Source organism: Mesoplodon bidens (genome assembly GCF_964165515.1).
Source record: "Mesoplodon bidens genome assembly, chromosome: 4".
NCBI classification, from domain to species: Eukaryota; Metazoa; Chordata; class Mammalia; order Artiodactyla; family Ziphiidae; genus Mesoplodon; species Mesoplodon bidens.
The window spans coordinates 153,338,584-153,357,605 of record NC_138160.1 but is presented as its reverse complement, the minus strand read 5'-3'; the positions used below and the strand labels follow the sequence as shown (position 1 = coordinate 153,357,605).

At 41.5% G+C, this 19,022-nt stretch overlaps 1 protein-coding gene across 6 annotated transcripts in view; it reads right to left on the bottom strand.

The window, feature by feature from the left end:
- Positions 1-19,022, bottom strand: part of NSD1 (nuclear receptor binding SET domain protein 1) — a 126,795-nt gene that overhangs the window by 59,704 nt on the left and 48,069 nt on the right. For all 6 annotated transcript variants that reach the window (XM_081230764.1, XM_081230766.1, XM_081230765.1 and 3 more), the window contains 2 exons: positions 12,570-12,742; positions 7,541-10,112 (listed from right to left, as the gene is read on the bottom strand). In XM_081230764.1, the coding sequence (XP_081086890.1) occupies positions 7,541-10,112; positions 12,570-12,742 (2,745 nt within the window). The remainder of the gene's footprint in view (positions 1-7,540; positions 10,113-12,569; positions 12,743-19,022) is intronic.

Sequence of the window (19,022 nt, the reverse complement as noted above, 5' to 3'; positions counted from 1 at the left end):
GCTGGGCCCATGAGCCATGGCCGCTGAGCCTGCGCGTCCGGAGCCTGTTGCTCCACAATGAAAGAGGCCACAACAGTGAGAGGCCCGTGTACCGCAAACAAAACAAAACAAACAAACAAAAAGAATCTGCCTGCCAATGCAGGGGGCACGGGTTCGATCCCTGGTCTGGGAAGATCCCACATGCCGTGGAGCAACTAAGCATGAGCACCACAACTTCTGAGCCCACGTGCCACAACTACTGAACATTCTGGCAGTTCCTCAAAACTTATACATATAATTACCAAATGACCCAGGAATTCCACTCCTAGGTGTACAGTAAAAATAAAAACACATCCACACAAAACACTGCACACAAATGTTCATAACAGCATTATTCATAAAGGTCAAAAAGTAAAAACAATCCAAATGTTGATCAGTTGATGAAAGAATAAATAAAACATGGCTTATTTGTATACTGGAATATTATTTGGCATTAAAAAGGCATGAAGCAAGAGCAGACAACAGCAAGCTGGCAGAATAGAAAGTTCCCACATTACTTCCCTCACAGAGATACCAAACTAACAATATATGCATCAAAATACCTTTATGAGTACTCTAGAAATCAGTTAAGAAGTTACAATACCCCAGGGCAGGTGCAAAGCCAAGAACAACAGCACTGAAATGGATTACAAGAGCCAATTCACTTTATCTGAGATTGCCACTCAGAAAGCAAGCACAGCTGAGCTCCCCCTCAAAGCTGGGGAGTGGAGGTGGGGATGTTCAACATTCCAGCTTTTCATAGGGCTGCCCAAGGGGCCGGTTTCTGTCTAACCTGACTGGGAGCACAAACAGAAGCCACACAGTTTGGACTCCTGGGGGCACTGAAAACAAATGAAAGAGTGGGCAGCATGTTGTGGAACCAGAGGGCCTGTAGTGACACAGATGGAGGCCAGCAGGGCTTGGTAAGACTGGGAGAAGGCACTCAACTCTTGGCTTCTCTCTACAAAGGGAGGGAAAGAAGGGAGCATTTGGCAATCCAGATTTTTAGAAAACTGCCCAAGGGACTAGTATCTGTTTTGCCTGCTTCTGGGAGCTGACAGAGAGCCAAACATGCTTCAGATACCTAGGCACCACTGAGAATTAAAGAGAGTGAGAAAGCTTGTTGCAGTAGCAATGGCTAACCTGCAGTACTGCAGAAAAACACTAGAAGAAGCAAGAGATTATGAGCTCCTGAAAAAGAAATGGACAAACCTCTCTAATTAGGAAATTACACAATTAGGAAATTACACACACAAGCCCAGAGAAGCCCATCCTCCAAAAAAGGTTCCAGAGGTCCCCAGAATCTCTAGCCAAACTGATTGGTGAGTCTTCCCCTGTATGAAGCCAGTGTCAAACTCATAAAACTCAGGGGAAGGGGACTTCCCTGGTGGTTCAGTGGTTGAGACTCCGAGCTTCCACTACAGGGGACACGAGTTCAATCCCTGGTTGAACTAAGATTCCTGCATGCTGCGCGGCACGGCCCAAAACAAAGAAAAAACCCAAAAAATTCAGGGGAAAAAACTCATGAAGTACATGAAGAAACTAGGAAACATGGCCCAAAGGATCAAAATAAATCTCCAGAAACTAACAGAGATCTATGAATTATGGGAAAGAATTCAAAATAATTGTATTAAGGAAGCTCAATGATCTACAAGAAAACACGGATAACTATAAGAAACCATGAAAACAGTAACATGAACAACTGAGAGTATCAACAAGACAGAAACTATAAAAAGGAACCAAACAAATTCTGGGGCTAAATTTAGGACATAATAACTGAATTGAAAATTTCAATAGAGAGATTAAACAACAGACTTAAGTATAGGACAGGATCAGCAAACTCAAACACAAGTCATTTGAAATTATCAAGTCAGAGAAGAAAAAAGAATGAAGCAAACCAATACACACATTATGAGAGTTCCAAAAGGAGGAGAGAATTTGAATAAATTATGGTCAAAATATTCCCAAATCTGAAAAAGGAAATGGGGCACCCCATATCAGAAGCTGAAGATCTCCAGCCAGAATGAACTCAAAGAGGCCCACGGTGAGACACATTATAATCAAATTATCAAAAGACAAAGACAAAGAGAATCTTGAAAGAAGTGAGAAAAGCAACTAGTCAAGGACAAGGGAACTCACATTAGATTATCAGTGGAAACCTTACAGGCCAGAAGAGAGTGGCATGATATATTCAAAGTGCTAAAATTTAAAACTTCCAACCAAGATTACTAATCTGGAAAACTGTCCTTCAAAAATGAAGATGAAATGAATTTTCTAAAACAAAAGCTGGGACATCCCTGGTGGTCCAGTGGTAAAGAATCCGCCTTCCAATGCAAGGGACACGGGTTCGATCCCTGGTCAGGGAACTAGGATCCCACATACTGCAGGGCAACTAAGCCCAAGCGTAACAACTACTGAGCTCAAGCACCTCAACGAGAGAGCCCGTGTGCCACAACTACAGAGCCCACACACAACTAGAGAGAGAAAACCCACACACCACAACTAGAGAGAAGTCTGGTGCCACAATGAAGAGCCTGAGTGCCACAACTAAAGATCTCACATGTCTCAACAAAGACCCTGCATGCCACAACTAAGACCTGACGCAAACTTCCCTGGTGGCGCAGTGGTTAAGAATCCACCTGCCAATGCAGGGGACATGGGTTCAAGCCCTGGTGAGGGAAGATCCCACATGCCATGGAGCAACTAAGCCCGTGTGCCACAACTACTGAGCCCACGTGCCACAACCACTGAGCCCACGTGCCACAACTACTGAAGCCCGCATACCTAGAGCCCGTGCTCTGCAACAAGAGAAGCCACTGCAATAAGTCTGCGCACCGCAACAAAGAGTAGCCCCCGCTCGCTGCAACTAGAGAAAGCCTGCGCACAGCAACAAAGACCCAGAGCAGCCAAAAAATAAAATAAATTAATTTTTTTAAAAAAAGGACCTGACACAGCCAAAACTATAAATTAAATAAATACTTTTTTTAAAAAATGTAGAACAGGGCCTCCCTGGTGGCGCAGTGGTTGAGAGTCCGCCTGCCGATGCAGGGGATACGGGTTCGTGCCCCGGTCTGGGGGGATCCCATATGCCGCGGAGCGGCTGGGCCCGTGGGCCATGGCCGCTGGGCCTGCGCGTCCGGAGCCTGTGCTCCGCAGCGGGAGGGGCCACGGGAGTGAGAGGCCCGCATACCGCAAAAAGAAAAAAAAAAAAAAAAAGTGTAAAACAAAAGCTGAGTTCATAACCACTAGATCTGCTTTACAAAAAAATGCTGAAGGGAGTCCTAAAAGTTGAAACAAAAGGCCATTGGGGGGCTGCCCTGGTGGTGCAGTGGTTGAGGGTCCGCCTGCCAATGCAGGGGACACGGGTTCGTGCCCTAGTCCGGGAGGATCCCACATGCCGCAGAGCAGCTGGGCCCGTGGGCCATGGCCGCTGAGCCTACGTGTCCGGAGCCTGTGCTCTGCAATGGGAGAGGCCACAGCAGTGAGAGGCCCGCGAACCGCAAAAAAAAAAAAAAAAAAAAAAAAAGGCCATTAGGCAGCAACACCAAGGCATGTAAAATAAAAATAGCTGATAAAGGTAAATATATAGACCAATACAATACTTTAATTCTATAATGGTGGCATATAAAGCACTTTTAAGTCTGGTATTGAATTTAAAAGACAAAAACATAATAACTATAATTATAAAACTATGTTAATGAATACACGTAATTTGTGACATCAGTAACAAAGTGGGAACGGGGAGATGTAAAAGAGTAGAGTTTTTGTACACAATTGAAGTTACATCGTTACCAGCTCCAAACAGTTTGCTACAACTATAAAATATTTTATGTAAGCCCCATGGTAACCACAAAGAAAATGCCTACATAAGATAAAATCAGAAAGAAATGAAAGTATATCAATATAAAAAAATCAAAGACATACAAAGGAGGGCTGCAAGAGAGATAGAGGGACAAATTAGCTGCAAAACAGAAAACAATTAAAATGGCAATAAGTCCTTCCCTGTCAATAATTTCCTTGAATGTAAATGGGTTAAACTGCTCAATCAAAAGACATAGCGTGGCTAAATGGACTGAAAAAAACAAGATGCAACTATATTCGTTCTACAAGGTAACATCACCTTAGATGTAAAGACATATGTAGACTGAAACCAAAAGGATGAAGGATATTACATGCAAACAAGAGCAGAGGTAGCCATAATTGGAAAAAATAGACTTGAGCCAATACTATCTCTAGAGGCAAATAAGGACATTATATAATGATAAAAGAATCAATTTACCAGGAAAATAAACAATTATAAACATATTTTAAAAGATAACAATCATAAACAATCAAAAATAAATATGTATGTAACATCAGAACACACAAATATATGAAGCAAACACTAACAGAAATGACAGGAGAAACAGAGAGTAAAACAGTAACAGTAGAGTTTAGGGACTTCTCTGGTGAAACAGTGGCTAAGACTCCACACTCCCAACGCAGGGGGCCCAGATTCGATCCCTGGTCAGGGAACTAGATCCCATATGCATGCTGCAACTAAGAGTTCCCATGCCACAACTAAGGAGCCCGTGAGCCACAACTAAGACCTGGTGTAACCAAAATAAATAAATAAGTATTTTTTAAAAAGAGTTTAATACTCCACTTTCAACAATGAAGAGAACCACCAGACAGAAGATCAACATGAAAAACAGAGAACTTGAACATCACTGTAGACCAACCTGACCTAACAGTCAAATACAGAACACTCAACCTTATAGCAGCAGAATACCCATTCTTCTCTAACACACAGGGAACATTTTCCAAGATAGATCACATAATAGATCACAAAACAAGTCTTAACAAATTTAAAAATACTGAAATCATACCCAGTATCTTTTCCAATCACAATGGAATGAAATTAAAAATGAAGAGCAGTTGGGAAATAAAAAATTCACAAATATGTGGAAATTAACACTCTTGAACAACAAATTGGTCAGAGAAGAAATCTCCTCCCTCAAATTAGAACATACTCTGAGACAAATGGAAACAATAACACAATATACTAAAACTTATGGGATGTAGCAAAAAGAAGTACTAAAAGGGAAGTTTACAGCACGAAGTACATACATAAAGAAAAAAGAAAGATCTCAAATCAACAACCTAACTTTACACTCAAGGAATAAGAAAAAGAATAAGCACAAAGTTTATTTGCAAAGGGAAAGAAGTAATAAATATTAGTGCAGAAATAAACAAAATAGAGAATTTTAAAAAAATACAAACAAAACTAAGAGTTTGTTTTTTAAAGATCAACAAAATTGGGCTTCCCTGGTGGCGCAGTGGTTGAGAGTCCGCCTGCCGATGCAGGGGACACGGGTTCGTGCCCCGGTCCGGGAAGATCCCACAGGCCGCAGAGCGGCTGGGCCTGTGAGCCATGGCCGCTGAGCCTGTGCGTCCGGAGCCTGTGCTCTGCGGCGGGAGAGGCCACAACAGTGAGAGGCCCGCGTACCGCAAAAAAAAAAAAAGATCAACAAAATTGACAAGCCTTTAGCTAGATGGAGAGAGCGAGGGAGACACAAATAATGAAAACCAGAAATTAGAGAAGACACTTCAATGGAAGCCACAGAAACAGAATTTTAAGAGACTACTATGAACAATTATACGCTAACAAATTGGATAACCTACAAGAGTTGGATAAATTTCTAGAAACATGCAATCCACCCAGACTCAATCATGAAGAAATAGAAAACCTGTAGTAAGGAGATAAATCAGTCATCAAAAACTTCCCAAGAAAGAAGAGCCCCAGGATCAGATGCCTCCACTAGAGAATTCTACCAAGCATTTAAATAAGAATTAATGCCGAGCCTTCTCAAACTCTTCCAAAAAATGGAAGAGGGGGGAGCCAGACAAATACACGCTAAAAAAAAAAAAAAAAAGACATACCAATATCCCTTATGAACACTTATGCAAAAATTCTCACCAAATTAGCAAACTGAATTCAACAGCAGCACTTAAGTTCGTGCCCTGGTCCGGGAGGACCCCACATGCCACGGAGCAACTAAGCCCATGTGCCACAACTACTGAGCCTGCACTCTAGAGCCTGCGAGCCACAACTACTGAGCCCAAGTGCCACAACTACTGAAGCCTATGCGCCTAGAGCCCATGCTCTGCAACGAGAAGCCACCCAATGAGAAGCCCATGCACCACAACAAAGAGTAGCCCCTGCTTGCCGCAACTAGAGAAAAGCCTGCGCGCAGCAACAAAGACCCAACACAGCCAAAAATATTAAATAAATAAATAAATAAATAAATGTAATTAAAAACGAAAAAAACAATATGGTATTACCATAAAGACAAACATATGGATAATGGAACAAAATAGAGCCCAGAAACGAACCCTTACACGTATGGTCAAATTATCTTTGACAAGGGTGCTAAGACTATACAATGCAGAAAAGATAGTCCCTTCAATAAATGGTGTTATACAACAATGTGCATACAGTTAATACTGTAATATATACTTTAAACTTGTTCAGAGGGTGAATTCATGTGTTTTTTACCACAATAAAAATAAAGCATTGATACACATGCTAAGTAAAAAAAACAAAGTATCACATATTGTATGATTCCATTTACATGAAATGTACAGAACAGGCAAATCTATAGATTGGGGAGAAATGAAGGGAGACTGATAAAGGGTACAAGGTTTCCTTCTGGGGTGATGCAAATGTTCCAAAATTAATCATGTTTATGGATGCACAAGTCTCTGAGTATACTAAAAAACCACTGAAGTATAAACTTTCAACAGGTGAATTTTATGGTCAGTGAACTATGTTTCAATAAAGCTGTTAGAATCTACTATGGTAAACAACATTGAAAACTTATGTTTAAGGAAAGTCAGTTTTATCCTCAATAACAATATTGTATAATATTATATTTTGAAAGACTCCTGCTGTTTTCCTTCTGCTGCTAAGGAAGGATACCCTGGTACTTCAGATTTTTAAAAATGTATTCTCAAACCTCATTCCAGAAGGGATGCAAGACATCTAAGGCCTTCAAGTAAGTACTACAGAACACTTACATTTTTTCAAAAGCACGTCCCCTTTGTCTACATAACAGGAGGACCTTCCTTAAGTTGTAGTCCAAGAGAGCCTGACGTTCAATAAAATCTATTTGCTTTCTGTAAACTAACTAGATTTTAGTCTTAGGCTCAGAGCCTCTCAAATACTTACAATACCAAACTGAGTCCCCAAAAGTTCACAGCTTTAAAAAGGTAGGAAATGGGGAGCAGGAACAAAATATTCTTGAGACTTACTAAGAGCAAAAGAAAAAAAGAGCTTCTTGGTAAAACAATTTCTGAAAGTATATGGAAACCTGGTCCTCAAAATTCAGACTCTTCTACATAAAGTCCTTTCTTCACTTCAAGTGATAATCCTTCCCTCCCAACTTACACTTAGGCCTTCCATGAAAACAGACCAACTTCAGAAGGGTATCATTATCATCACTTCCTCTAGTCCCTTTCTTTCACAGTCAGGAGTCCTTACCTGGTTCAGGGAGCTCAGGCTGAGGGGTCAAACTGGGAATTCCTGGCTCCTTTTCCACCTCTTCATTGCTGGCACTGGATTTATCACAAACTTTCAACCGTGGCCCAGCTGAATCTAAGCAGTCGGCATGATTTGGATCTGTCAGTGCATCCTCTAGTATGTTCGTCGAAGGAGGAGGTCTCTGTTCTGGGAACTCATCTCCCTTCTTTACAGGGTCAGCAGGAAGCAAGACCCCAAAGGCACCCTCAGAGTTTTCTTTCTCCCTAAATCTGTTAGTGCGCTTACGAGGTTTAGTGCGCCTTTGGTTTAAACGCTGCCACCGCTTTTTAGGCACCACTTGATTTACACTAGTGGGTTCATCATTCTCACTAATCACTTCAGACTCCAGCTCTGTCCCTTTTCTGTTTTCAAAAGAGGGGTCTTTTTCAGGAACTTTATCAGGGTCAGACTGGTTGACTTTATTATCAAAATTAACACTGGAAAAATGGGTACCATCTTCACTTGTTAAATGGCCCATTAATTGAAGGGGTTCTTCTTTACCAGGGTCTTCTGCCTCACCTCTGGAGGAGCTATTCTCTGAACCCCTACTCTCTCTGTCTCCCTGCAGTGCAGCCTCAAGAGTCACAGCTGGAAGCTGGTTCAGTTTTCTTTTGCGCTCTGTCTTTAAGGCTTTACGGTTCACTGTGTTCTTTCCCATCTGGGTTGAAAAACCATCTCGTAATTTGGATGGCTTTGATCGACCACAGTTGCGCCTAGTAATACAGTTTGAACGATTTTTGCCAGAAGCAGGGAGGTCTCTTTTATCGGACACCAAGCCAGGTAGGGAGGTAGATAACTCCCCAGACAGTGCAGAGTCACCCCCACTAGGGCTAGGACGGACCGGATCCTGAGTGCCATCTCCATTTTTTTCTGAATTGTGAGTGGAACCTCCTGAAACCAAGACCTTAGAAGCCCCCACAGGACTACTGGTAGAACAGTCCCCAAGACCAGGACTCCGATAAGAGACCAAGTTCTGAGCAGTCATTAACCGTTGCTCCTTGGTCTTACTATCATGCATATCTTTCAACATCATTAGTAATGTACTGAATTTGTAGTCTGGTTCAATAGGTATATGATTCTGACCAGAGGCAGAAGAAAAAAGTAATGGTTTTGATGGCTTTGACATTCCGGAGTCACTGACATCTTCACTTAAGGATCTATAAGAGAGTTCTTTCAACTCTGACAGAACGTGTTTCACCACTGCTGTTTCTATGTCACTCGAATCCCTGGTTTTCTCATGCATGTTGCTCAGTAGTTTTAGCCCATCCACTTTCCCACTTTTGGAAATGCTGGCCAAAGGAGAGCCTTTGGTATCAGAAGAGCAGCATTTCAAACTGCAGTCCTCATCTGCAACAGGCGGTTCTACTACAACTGGGTTTTCTTTATGTTTGCACTTGATACTTCGGATCTTGGGCTGTTTGCTTTTCGAATGTAACAGAGCTTGATTTGTAGCCCCACCTTTTATTACTGAGTTCTCACTGGAAATGCTTGATGGTGTGTTAAATTTTGGAGAAAGACCATCATTTCTAAAATCTGATTGGGGTTTTCGGACAAGAGTTGATACTTTAAGATCAGAGAGATTAACCTGAGACGTCTCAGTTCCAGGCTCTACTGTCTTGGTACAATCCATCAAGTGGTCTGCGTGTGAGTTAGTAATGAGGGTCTTCTGCTTTGCTTTTACCTTAGTGTTTGTGGCAGGATACCTAGAATACTTTACCTTTTCATTTTTCTGCACAGGTAACATGTTCTCTGTTCTATCGAAAGCATCTGCAATTTCAAGGACACTGTTATCAGACTCTGAACTATGATCTATGGGATCCAGATCACTGCTTCCATCATCATCAGAAGTGGTACAGATACTAATGGAATCACTTCGCTTTTCTTCATCACCTGCTCCAATATAGCAGAGCTGCACTTTTGAACTACACACCAGACCTCGCTGGAGTTTCTTCTTCTCCCCAGAACGTTTAGAGAGCAAGGCACCCTCAGACAAGCCCAGTAAAGAGTCACAATTTGAAGTCTCAAATTCTTTCTTTGCAGTGTTTTTTGCACAAGAAGAAAATAGGAAACTTCCTGGGGCAGAGCTGGGCCCTGTGAGGCTGTTTGCTATCCGGGAAAGTTCATTAGAGGCCTGCTTATCAGACACATCCCCAGAAATAAAGTTTAGGCCAAGGTTCTCTGGAATCTTTCCCCTCCGTTCTTCCTTATGTGCTTCAAATTGCATGTGGCCCTTTTTCACACTAGTCCTTTTTGGATTATCAGAGCTCTTTCTGGCTAGAGACTTAGCACAAGGTTTTTCCTTCTCATCTGCAGAATGTTCAGAGTCAAAAGCCAGAGATTTCAAGCAGCCATTAAGCAACAGGTCATGTTCTGATTCAGGGTCATTTGTACAGTCCTCAAACGGCATATCCTCCTCACTGTCCAACTTGAGTGAACTGGTGACACATTTTCGGTTCTTCGACCCTTTGGGAACATCATACTGCTCAGCAAGACCAACACTGGCTTCCCATTTACTCAAAATTTTCTGAGGAACCTTAAATTTAAAGAGAAAAAGATTATCACTAGTCTAAGAAATAGAAGGGGAAACAGGGAGATGATCAGTGAACACCTCTCAAATCAGAAGCTTTTCCAAGCCTTGTTGTGCTTCTTCAAGGCTCTTTTATGGGACGGCCAGGTGGTTAACACCCACAGTTCACCCAGAACTTAGCTAATGGGGATTCCTCAACACTACTTCTACCACGAAGATCTATCCTTGGAGAAAGATTGATCCCATAAACCCTCCACTCCCCTTACCATTAAAAGCACAAAAGAGTGGACCATACATTAGACTACAACATTACATTACTAATCAACATTATATTACTAAATCAAGGAATAACCAGACCACTCCTACTTACCCCTCCAACCTTAGAATAAAGATTTCCTTCCTGACTTATGAAGGCCAAGCACTTGCTCAGTTACATAAAAGAGGAAGCAAAAGGCTAAAGAAAGGAGATGCATGTGGAAAAACTAGGACTGGAGAAATGAGTAAGTCAGAACTGCCCTAGAAGAAATGAAATTTGGAACTCTGGTTATCACCAGGCCCTTGGCTAATCAAGATTCTTCTATACATGTTACATACAATCTGGATTATAGGGGCTTTCCTGGTGGTGCAGTGGTTAAGAATCCGCCTGCCAATGCAGGGGACAGGGGTTCGATCCCTGGTCCTGGAAGATGCCCCATGCCGCGGAGCAACTAAGTCCATGCGCCACAACTACTAAGCCCGCACACCACAACTACTGAAGCCCGTGGACTTAGAGCCTGTGCTCTGCACAAAAGAAGCCACCACAATGAGAAGCCCGCACACCGCAACAAAGAGTAGCCCCCGCTCGCCGCAACTAGAGGAAGCCCGCGCACAGCAACAAAGACCCAACGCAGCAAAAAAAATAATTAATTAATTTTCTTTTAAATCTGGATTATAACCAAGCAGTGTCCTGGGCTTCATCATGTAGTCCAGAGACACCAATACACCCTGGATATATGACAAGTTACATATGCTCTTTTCTTGATTCCTCACAGCATAAGGACATTGAGGCTCTGTGAAATATACCTCATTTTCAAGACTCTTATTTCCCTCCCTGGCTTCATACAATAAATGTCAGTCAAGGTTCTATCAGTTAGTGCTCACAAAGACTTTAATACTTGTGAAAGGTCATGTTCTGCTGACCATGTAAAAATTAAGGCCACTAGGGCCTCCCTGGTGGCGCAGTGGTTGAGAGTCCGCCTGCCGATGCAGGGGACACGGGTTCGTGCCCCGGTCTGGGAGGATCCCACATGCCGTGGAGCGGCTGGGCCCGTGAGCCACGGCCGCTGGGCCTGCGCGTCCGGAGCCTGTGCTCCGCAACGGGAGAGGCCACAACAGTGAGAGGCCCGTGTAACGCAAAAAAAATAAATAAATAAATAAAAATTAAGGCCACTAGACAGGAAGCCTCCTCTTATAATGCAATAAACTGATCACCTGGTTTACTTTACACACAAACACACAGCCACTGACTTTCTAACTATGACCATAGTAAATCAATTTTCCAGAACCTGAAAGCCCTAGAGAACTCCTCTGAAAAGGGGGTTGGTTCACCTACATAGTTAAAGGCTTGACACAAAAACTCTGACACCTCCCCACCACCAACCACCCGAAGTATTAGAAAGGATGAAGTTATCCTCTTCTATTCTATCCTAACAATAGCACACACTAGTTGTTTCAGAGCATCCGACGTATGACATATAAAATATTTATTTCTAATCCTCACAACAGTTTGACAAGGTACGTATTATTACATTAGTTTTAGAGAGGAAGGAACTCCAGTTGGAAATAGCAGGGACTGCATACTGACTAAAAATTATCCTAACTGTGATTCTTATAAAATAGTCTAAAAGTCTGAAACACAAATCTAAGAGGAACTATTTCCTCTTCTACAATAGACTATAAAGGAGTATCAAAAGAAACAGCCAAAACTTTAACACATCAAGCAAATGAAACAAAAACATCACATTCTTTATTAAAACATAACCAGGTTTGAAACTGCTTAAGCCTTAACAACCACAGACAAAAACCAAAACAACAAACAAAACAAAAATGTTTAAAGTCTTATCTTTCTTATTTTTAAGAGAAATAATTAATCCAGAGTGAGAAGTGGAATATTTCATTTTGATGATCATTTTCTTCTTACATCAGACGCTGGTCACGCTGTTTTGTACTATCACGTCTAAGTGACATGGCAGAAGCTAACGGAAATCACTGCTCAAAAGATTGAGTATAACTATTTGGAAAGCTAGCCCCATCTCAGCCCTGCAACAAAACTTGCTTTCTGCCCATTTTCTCACCAACATCCTACTACCAAAGGAAATAACTTCTATTCCAAAAATATAATACTTCTTCCTTTGATTGATCCTGTAAACCCTCCCTACCTACCCCCAAGAAGATAATTTGAGAGGCTTTTTTTTTTTTCAATACCTTATGCCTATATCCTTTTTCTTTCTGCTTCCCTCTTCTCCTAAGAACAGGTAGCTCTTCAAATTGATGTCTGCCTTCAAACATGACGATTGCTTTTCCAGCCACCCAGGCTCTCTCAGAAGGATCTCCAAAAGCCTCCACGTAGTACTGTCGATAGGGCCTCCGGTTAGAAACTAGATAAAAATAAAAACCACAGTGTCATTGCTTTAAAAAATTGATATTCATCATCAAGAGAACAGCCACATAACACTGGCCAAAGAAGCCTCTTTTCACTTAAAACTAAACTAAAATAAAAACTCAACAAGCTAAAAAACCTACAGAACAAGAAACTCTGAAGTAGGTCAGACAGAAGGTAAATTTTCAATTTTCAATTTATGTGACAAGAAACTGGTTCAGAGTGTAATGAAAGAATTTAATGGTTTGGTCTGATGATATGCTATATATTCCAAACCAGTTGGAGGTTGATTAGCTAATCATATAACAAATTAATATAACAACTAAGTTTTTTCTACCATCAATCTATAAAATTTTATACCCTCATTACCAGAAACCACAAAAGGCATATGATAAGCCACAGCATCGCAAATCTAATAATCAACAAGAACTAACCACCAAATAAACTCTTAAAACATTATGCTAAAATACAAGGAGGAAGAAATGTTTCAACACCATGTCACACATGATGTGCTAACATTTATGGCACAGCTACTCTGGGCAGGTACTACACTAGGTGCTTTGCATGTATTCTTCACGACAATGAACTCTAAAAAATAAGCAGCATTGGGCTTCCCTGGTGGTGCAGTGGTTGAGAGTCCGCCTGCCGATGCAGGGGACACGGGTTCGTGCCCCGGTCCGGGAAGATCCCACATGCCGCGGAGCGGCTGGGCCCGTGAGCCATGGCCACTGAGCCTGCGCGTCCAGAGCCTGTGCTCTGCAACAGGAGAGGCCACAACAGTGAGAAGCCCACGTACCGCAAAAAAAAAAAAAAAAAAAAAAAATAAGCAGCATAATCTCCATTTTATAGACAGAATAATAAATCCAATGACTTCAGACAGGGAAAATTCAGAGTGAAACACTGGTTTTGCAGAGAAAGTGGAACTTGATATTTCAAACTACAGAAATTTTTTTTAAAAAAGGAAATCTCAACAGCCTCCTCCCCCCAAAAAAATCCACTTATTCTATAGTTTCTTGGCTGTCCAAAGTTCTATGCATACAATTACCAAAAATAAAAACAATACAAATCTCATCCAGAAAAGATAAGAATCAAATTTACCTAGTATATGTTATCTTCTACACACTTACCATCTTTGCATTTTTCATACCAGTAAAAAATGTCACAAAAGAAATATAGTCAGGGCTATACAGGTGTAATGATTTGTCTCTATTTAGAAAAGGAAATCATTTTATATAAAAATTCACTTTAACTCACACTGAATTACAACCTGGTAAAATTTTGTTTTATTGTACATTTTAAAAACAAGTTCTGTAAAAAACAAACGAACAAACAAAAAAACCTGAACTCCTTAGTCTCTACCTACTAAATTAAACACTTCAATAGAAACCACCTATAAAGGGGGATTAAATGTGTGTATGTGTATATATACACATACATACACACACACACACACACACACACACACACACACGCACGCAGAGGTTCTTAAAGTCAGTCTGAAAAGTAAATCATTCTCCCATAAATAAGTAAATTCAACTAACACAGACTGAACATTTATGACATCCCAGCACTATACAGAGGACTGAAAAGAACTCATCGCCTGGTGAGTAAGAGATGTACAGTATAAAGAGATTATGGTAAAACAGCATGCTAATTGCGATAACATGAACATTCTTTTTTTTTTTAATTTTTCAAGTATGTCTTGAGTACACTACATTTTACCATTTGATAGTATCTATTGGTGATGGCATTTTTTTAAATTGAGATATAACTGAAGGATAACATTAGTTGCAGGTATACAACATAATGATTTGGTATTTATATATATTGCAAAATGACCCCCACAATGTCTAGTCAACATTCATCACCACACGTAGTTATCAAAAGATTTTTTCTTGTGATGAGATCTTGTAAGATCTACTCTCTTAGCAACTTTCAAATATACAATACAGTATTAACTATAGTTGCCATGCTGTACATTACGTCCATGTGACATTTCTTTTATAAATGGAAGTTTGTAACTTTTGACCCCGTTCACCCATTTTGCTCCTCCAGTCTGTTCTCAGTATCTGTGAACTTGGTTTTGTTTTTTCAATTTTGGTTTTTTTAGATTCCACATAGAAGTAAGATCATACAGTATTTATATTTTCTCTGTCTGATTTATTTCACTTAGTAAAATGCCCACCAGGTACATCCATGTTGTCACAAATAGCAAGGTTTCATTCTTTTGTATGGCTGAATAATACTCAATTGTGTATATATACCACATTTTCATTACCTATTCATCTATCGATGGACACTTAGTTGTTAACATTCACTTTTTTCAAAGTGAAAAATCATTAACTGGAGGACAAATGGGACACCTGAGCAGAAAATTTAAAGGTAAACAGTTTGTTGAGGGGAGAATTCCTATATAAGGGCCCAGAACCCTCAAAGACATGAATGAATAAAACAAATGAAATAGCTAGGAACTGCAAGTAGTTCAGAACACTAAATCATAAAGTGGAAGGAAAGGGAAACTAAGCAGGTAAGCAGTGGCCAGACCTGAACAGCCCGGATACCATGTTAAGAGTTTGACCACTGGGACTTCCCTGGTGGTCGGTGGTTAAGACTCTGCGCTTCCAACACAGGGGGCACAGGTTCGATCCCTGGTCGGGGAACTGAGATCCCACGTGCCGCACTAAGACCCTCCATGTTAAGAGTTTGACCATTATCCTGTTGGCCCTGAACCTCAATTAAACTGTGGAACCACAGGCTCAGTTTTCCATCTTAGAAAGATAACACATTTAACAGGATAACACATTTAACAGGAAACAGAGAGGAAACTCAGGAGACCAGAGATTACCAAAATAGTATATACTCAAGATGACTAAAACCTAAATTAAGGTGGCAGCGATGTGAATTAAAAGAACAAAATATCGGGGCTTCCCTGGTGGCGCAGTGGTTGAGAATTTGCCTGCTAATTCAGGGGACACGGGTTCGAGCCCTGGTCCGGGAAGATCCCACATGCCGCAGAGCGGCTGGGCCCGTGAACCACAACTACTGAGCCTGCACGTCTGGAGCCTGTGCTCCGCAACAAGAGAGGCCGCGATAGTGAGAGGCCCGCGAACTGCGATGAAGAGTGGTCCCCGCTTGCCACAATTAGAGAAAGCCCCCACACAGAAACGAAGACCCAACACAGCAAAAATAAATAAATTAATTAATAAACTCCTATTCCTAACATCTAAAAAAAAAAAAAAGAACAAAATATGAAAGACTTTTTTTAAAGAAAACAAATCAAAAGGACTAGATATTAATTAAAAGTCAGATAGAATGTGACCACCTAGAGGGGTGGGATAGGGAGGGTGGGAGACACAAGAGGGAAGAGATATGGGAACATATGTATATGTGTAGCTGATTCACTTTGTTATAAAGCAGAAACCAGCACACCATGGTAGAGCAATTATATTCCAATAAAGATGTTAAAAAATAATAATAATTAAATTAAATTAAATGTAAAAAAAAAGTCAGATAGAAAAGATACTTGAACATCAGTGTTTATAGCAGCATTATTCACAATAGCCAAAAGGTGAAAGCAACCCAAATGTCCACTGAAGGATGAAAGGATGAACAAAATGGAACATTATTGAACATTATACATCAATGGAACATTACTGAGCCTTACAAATGAATGATACACGTAATACAACATGGATGAACCTTAAAGACATCATGCTAAGTGAAACAGGCCAGACACAAATGGACAAATACTGCATGATTCGACTTATATGAAGTACCCAGAATAGTCAAATCCATAGATAAAGTAGAATAGTATTTACCAGGGACTGAAGGTTACTGTTAAATTGTTAACAGAGTTTCAGTTTAGGAATATGAAAAAGTTCTGGAGATGGATAGTGGTAATAATTGCACAAAAATGTGAATGTACTTAATGCCACTAAACTATAAACTTAAAAATGGATAAAATGATAAAATTATGTTACATATATTTTTTACCACAAAAAAAGGTCAGATAACAATTGGTAGTAAGGATATAGAGAGATTAAAACCCTCATCCACTGCTGATGAGAATGTAAAATGGTACAGGAGCTTTTCAAAACAGTCTGGCAGACCTAGCTCTTCCACTCCCAGGTATTTAACTGAAGAACACAAAAACCCTAATTCAAAAAGATATATGCCAGCTTCCCTGGTGGTGCAGTGGTTAAGAATCCACCTGCCAATGCAGGGGACACAGGTTCGAGCCCTGGTCCAGGAAGATCCCACATGCCGTGGAACAACTAAGCCCATGCACCACAACTACTGAGCCTACGCTCTAGAGCCCACACACCACAACTACTGAAGCCCATGTGCCTAGAGCCCGTGCTCTGCAACAAAAGAAGCCACCGCAATGAGAAGCCCATGCACCGCAACTAGAGAAAGCCCATGTGCAGCAACAAAGACCCAACACAGCCAAAAATTAATTAATTAATTAATTTTAAAAAAACAATATATGCACCCCTATGTTCACTGAAGCATTATTTATAACAGCCAAGATATGGAAACAACATAAGTATCCACTGATGGATGAATGGATAAAGAAGATATGGTAATATATACACAGTGGACCATTACTCAGCCACAAAAGAATGAAATCCTGCCATTTGCGATACTAATGGACCTTGAAGGTATTTTGCCAAGTGAAATAAATCAGACAGAGAAAGATAAATACCATATGATTTCACTCATATGTAGTATCTAAAAAACATAACAAGTGAACAAACAAAATAAAACAAAAACTCATATATACAGAGATCAGGTTAATGATTACCAGAGGGGAAGGGGGCTGGGCAAAATGTGTGAACAGGGGAGACTGCATGGTGATGGATGGTAATTAGATTTGTGGTGCTGTACACCTGAAATTTATATAAAAAATTTAAATTAAAAAAAAAAGTCAGGGTGCTTCCCTGGTGTCGCAGTGGTTAAGAATCCATCTGCCAATGCAGGGGACACGGGTTTGAGCCCTGGTCCGGGAAGATCCCACGTGCCGCGGAGCAACTAAGCCCACGCACCACAACTACTTGAGCCTGTGCTCTAGGGCCCGTGAGCCACAACCACTGTGCCTGCGTGCTACGACTACTGAGCCTGCGCTCTAGAGCCTGTGTGCCTAGAGCCCATGCTCTGCAACAAGAGAAGCCACAGCAATGAGAAACCCGCGCACCGCAAGGAAGAGTAGCCCCCACTCGCCGCAACTAGAGAACGCCTGTGTGCAGCAACAAAGACCCAACACAGCCAAAAGAAAAAAAGTCAGGGACTTCCCTGGTGGCCCAGTGGTTAGGACTCGGCACTCTCACTGCCAGGGTCCGGATTCCACCCCTGGTTGGGGAACTAAGTAAGATCCCACAAGCTGGTGCCGCCGGGGCGGAGCGGAGTGGTGGTGGGGGAGACGGCGGGTGGGGGGATGGCGGGTGGTGGGGGGGTAGTCAGGCAGTACCTCAAAAAGTCAAACAGAGTTACCATTAGAGCCAGCAAGTCCACTCCTGGGTATAAACCCAAAAGACAGGAAATATATGTCCACATAAACACTTATACATGAATACTCACAGCAGCACTGTTCATAATAGCTAAAAGGTGGAAACAGTCCAAATGCCCATCAAGTGATAAATTTATAAATAAAACATGTATAATATTTCATACAATGGAAAGCCTACGTGCTCTGTACCCTGCACACCACAGCTACGGAGCCCTGGAGCCTGCGCGCCACAGAGAGAGAAAAACCCGCAGGCCAACTAGAGAGAAGCCCTCACGCTGCTGCAACAACAGATCCTGCGTGCCTCAAGGAAGATCCCATGTGCCGCAACTAAGACCCAATGCAGCCAAAAAAAAAAAAAAAGGAATGCAGTACTGATACATGGATAGATCTTAAAAACATTATGTTGAGTAAAAAAAGTAGTCACAGGGCTTCCCCGGTGGCGCAGTGGTTGAGGGTCCGCCTGCCGATGCGGGGGACACGGGTTCGTGCCCAGGTCCGGGAGGATCCCACATGCCACAGAGCGGCTGGGCCCGTGAGCCATGGCCGCTGAGCCTGCGTGTCCGGAGACTGTGCTCCGCAATGGGAGAGGCCACAACGGTGAGAGGCCCGTGTACCGCAAAAAAAAAAAAAAAAAGAAAAGAAAAGTAGTCACAAAGGATATATTATATGATTCCATTTATATTAAATATCCAGAATAGGCAAATCTATAGAGACAGAAAGTTGACTACTGGTTGCTTAGGGCAAAGGGGTATGGGAGGTAAAAAAGATTAGG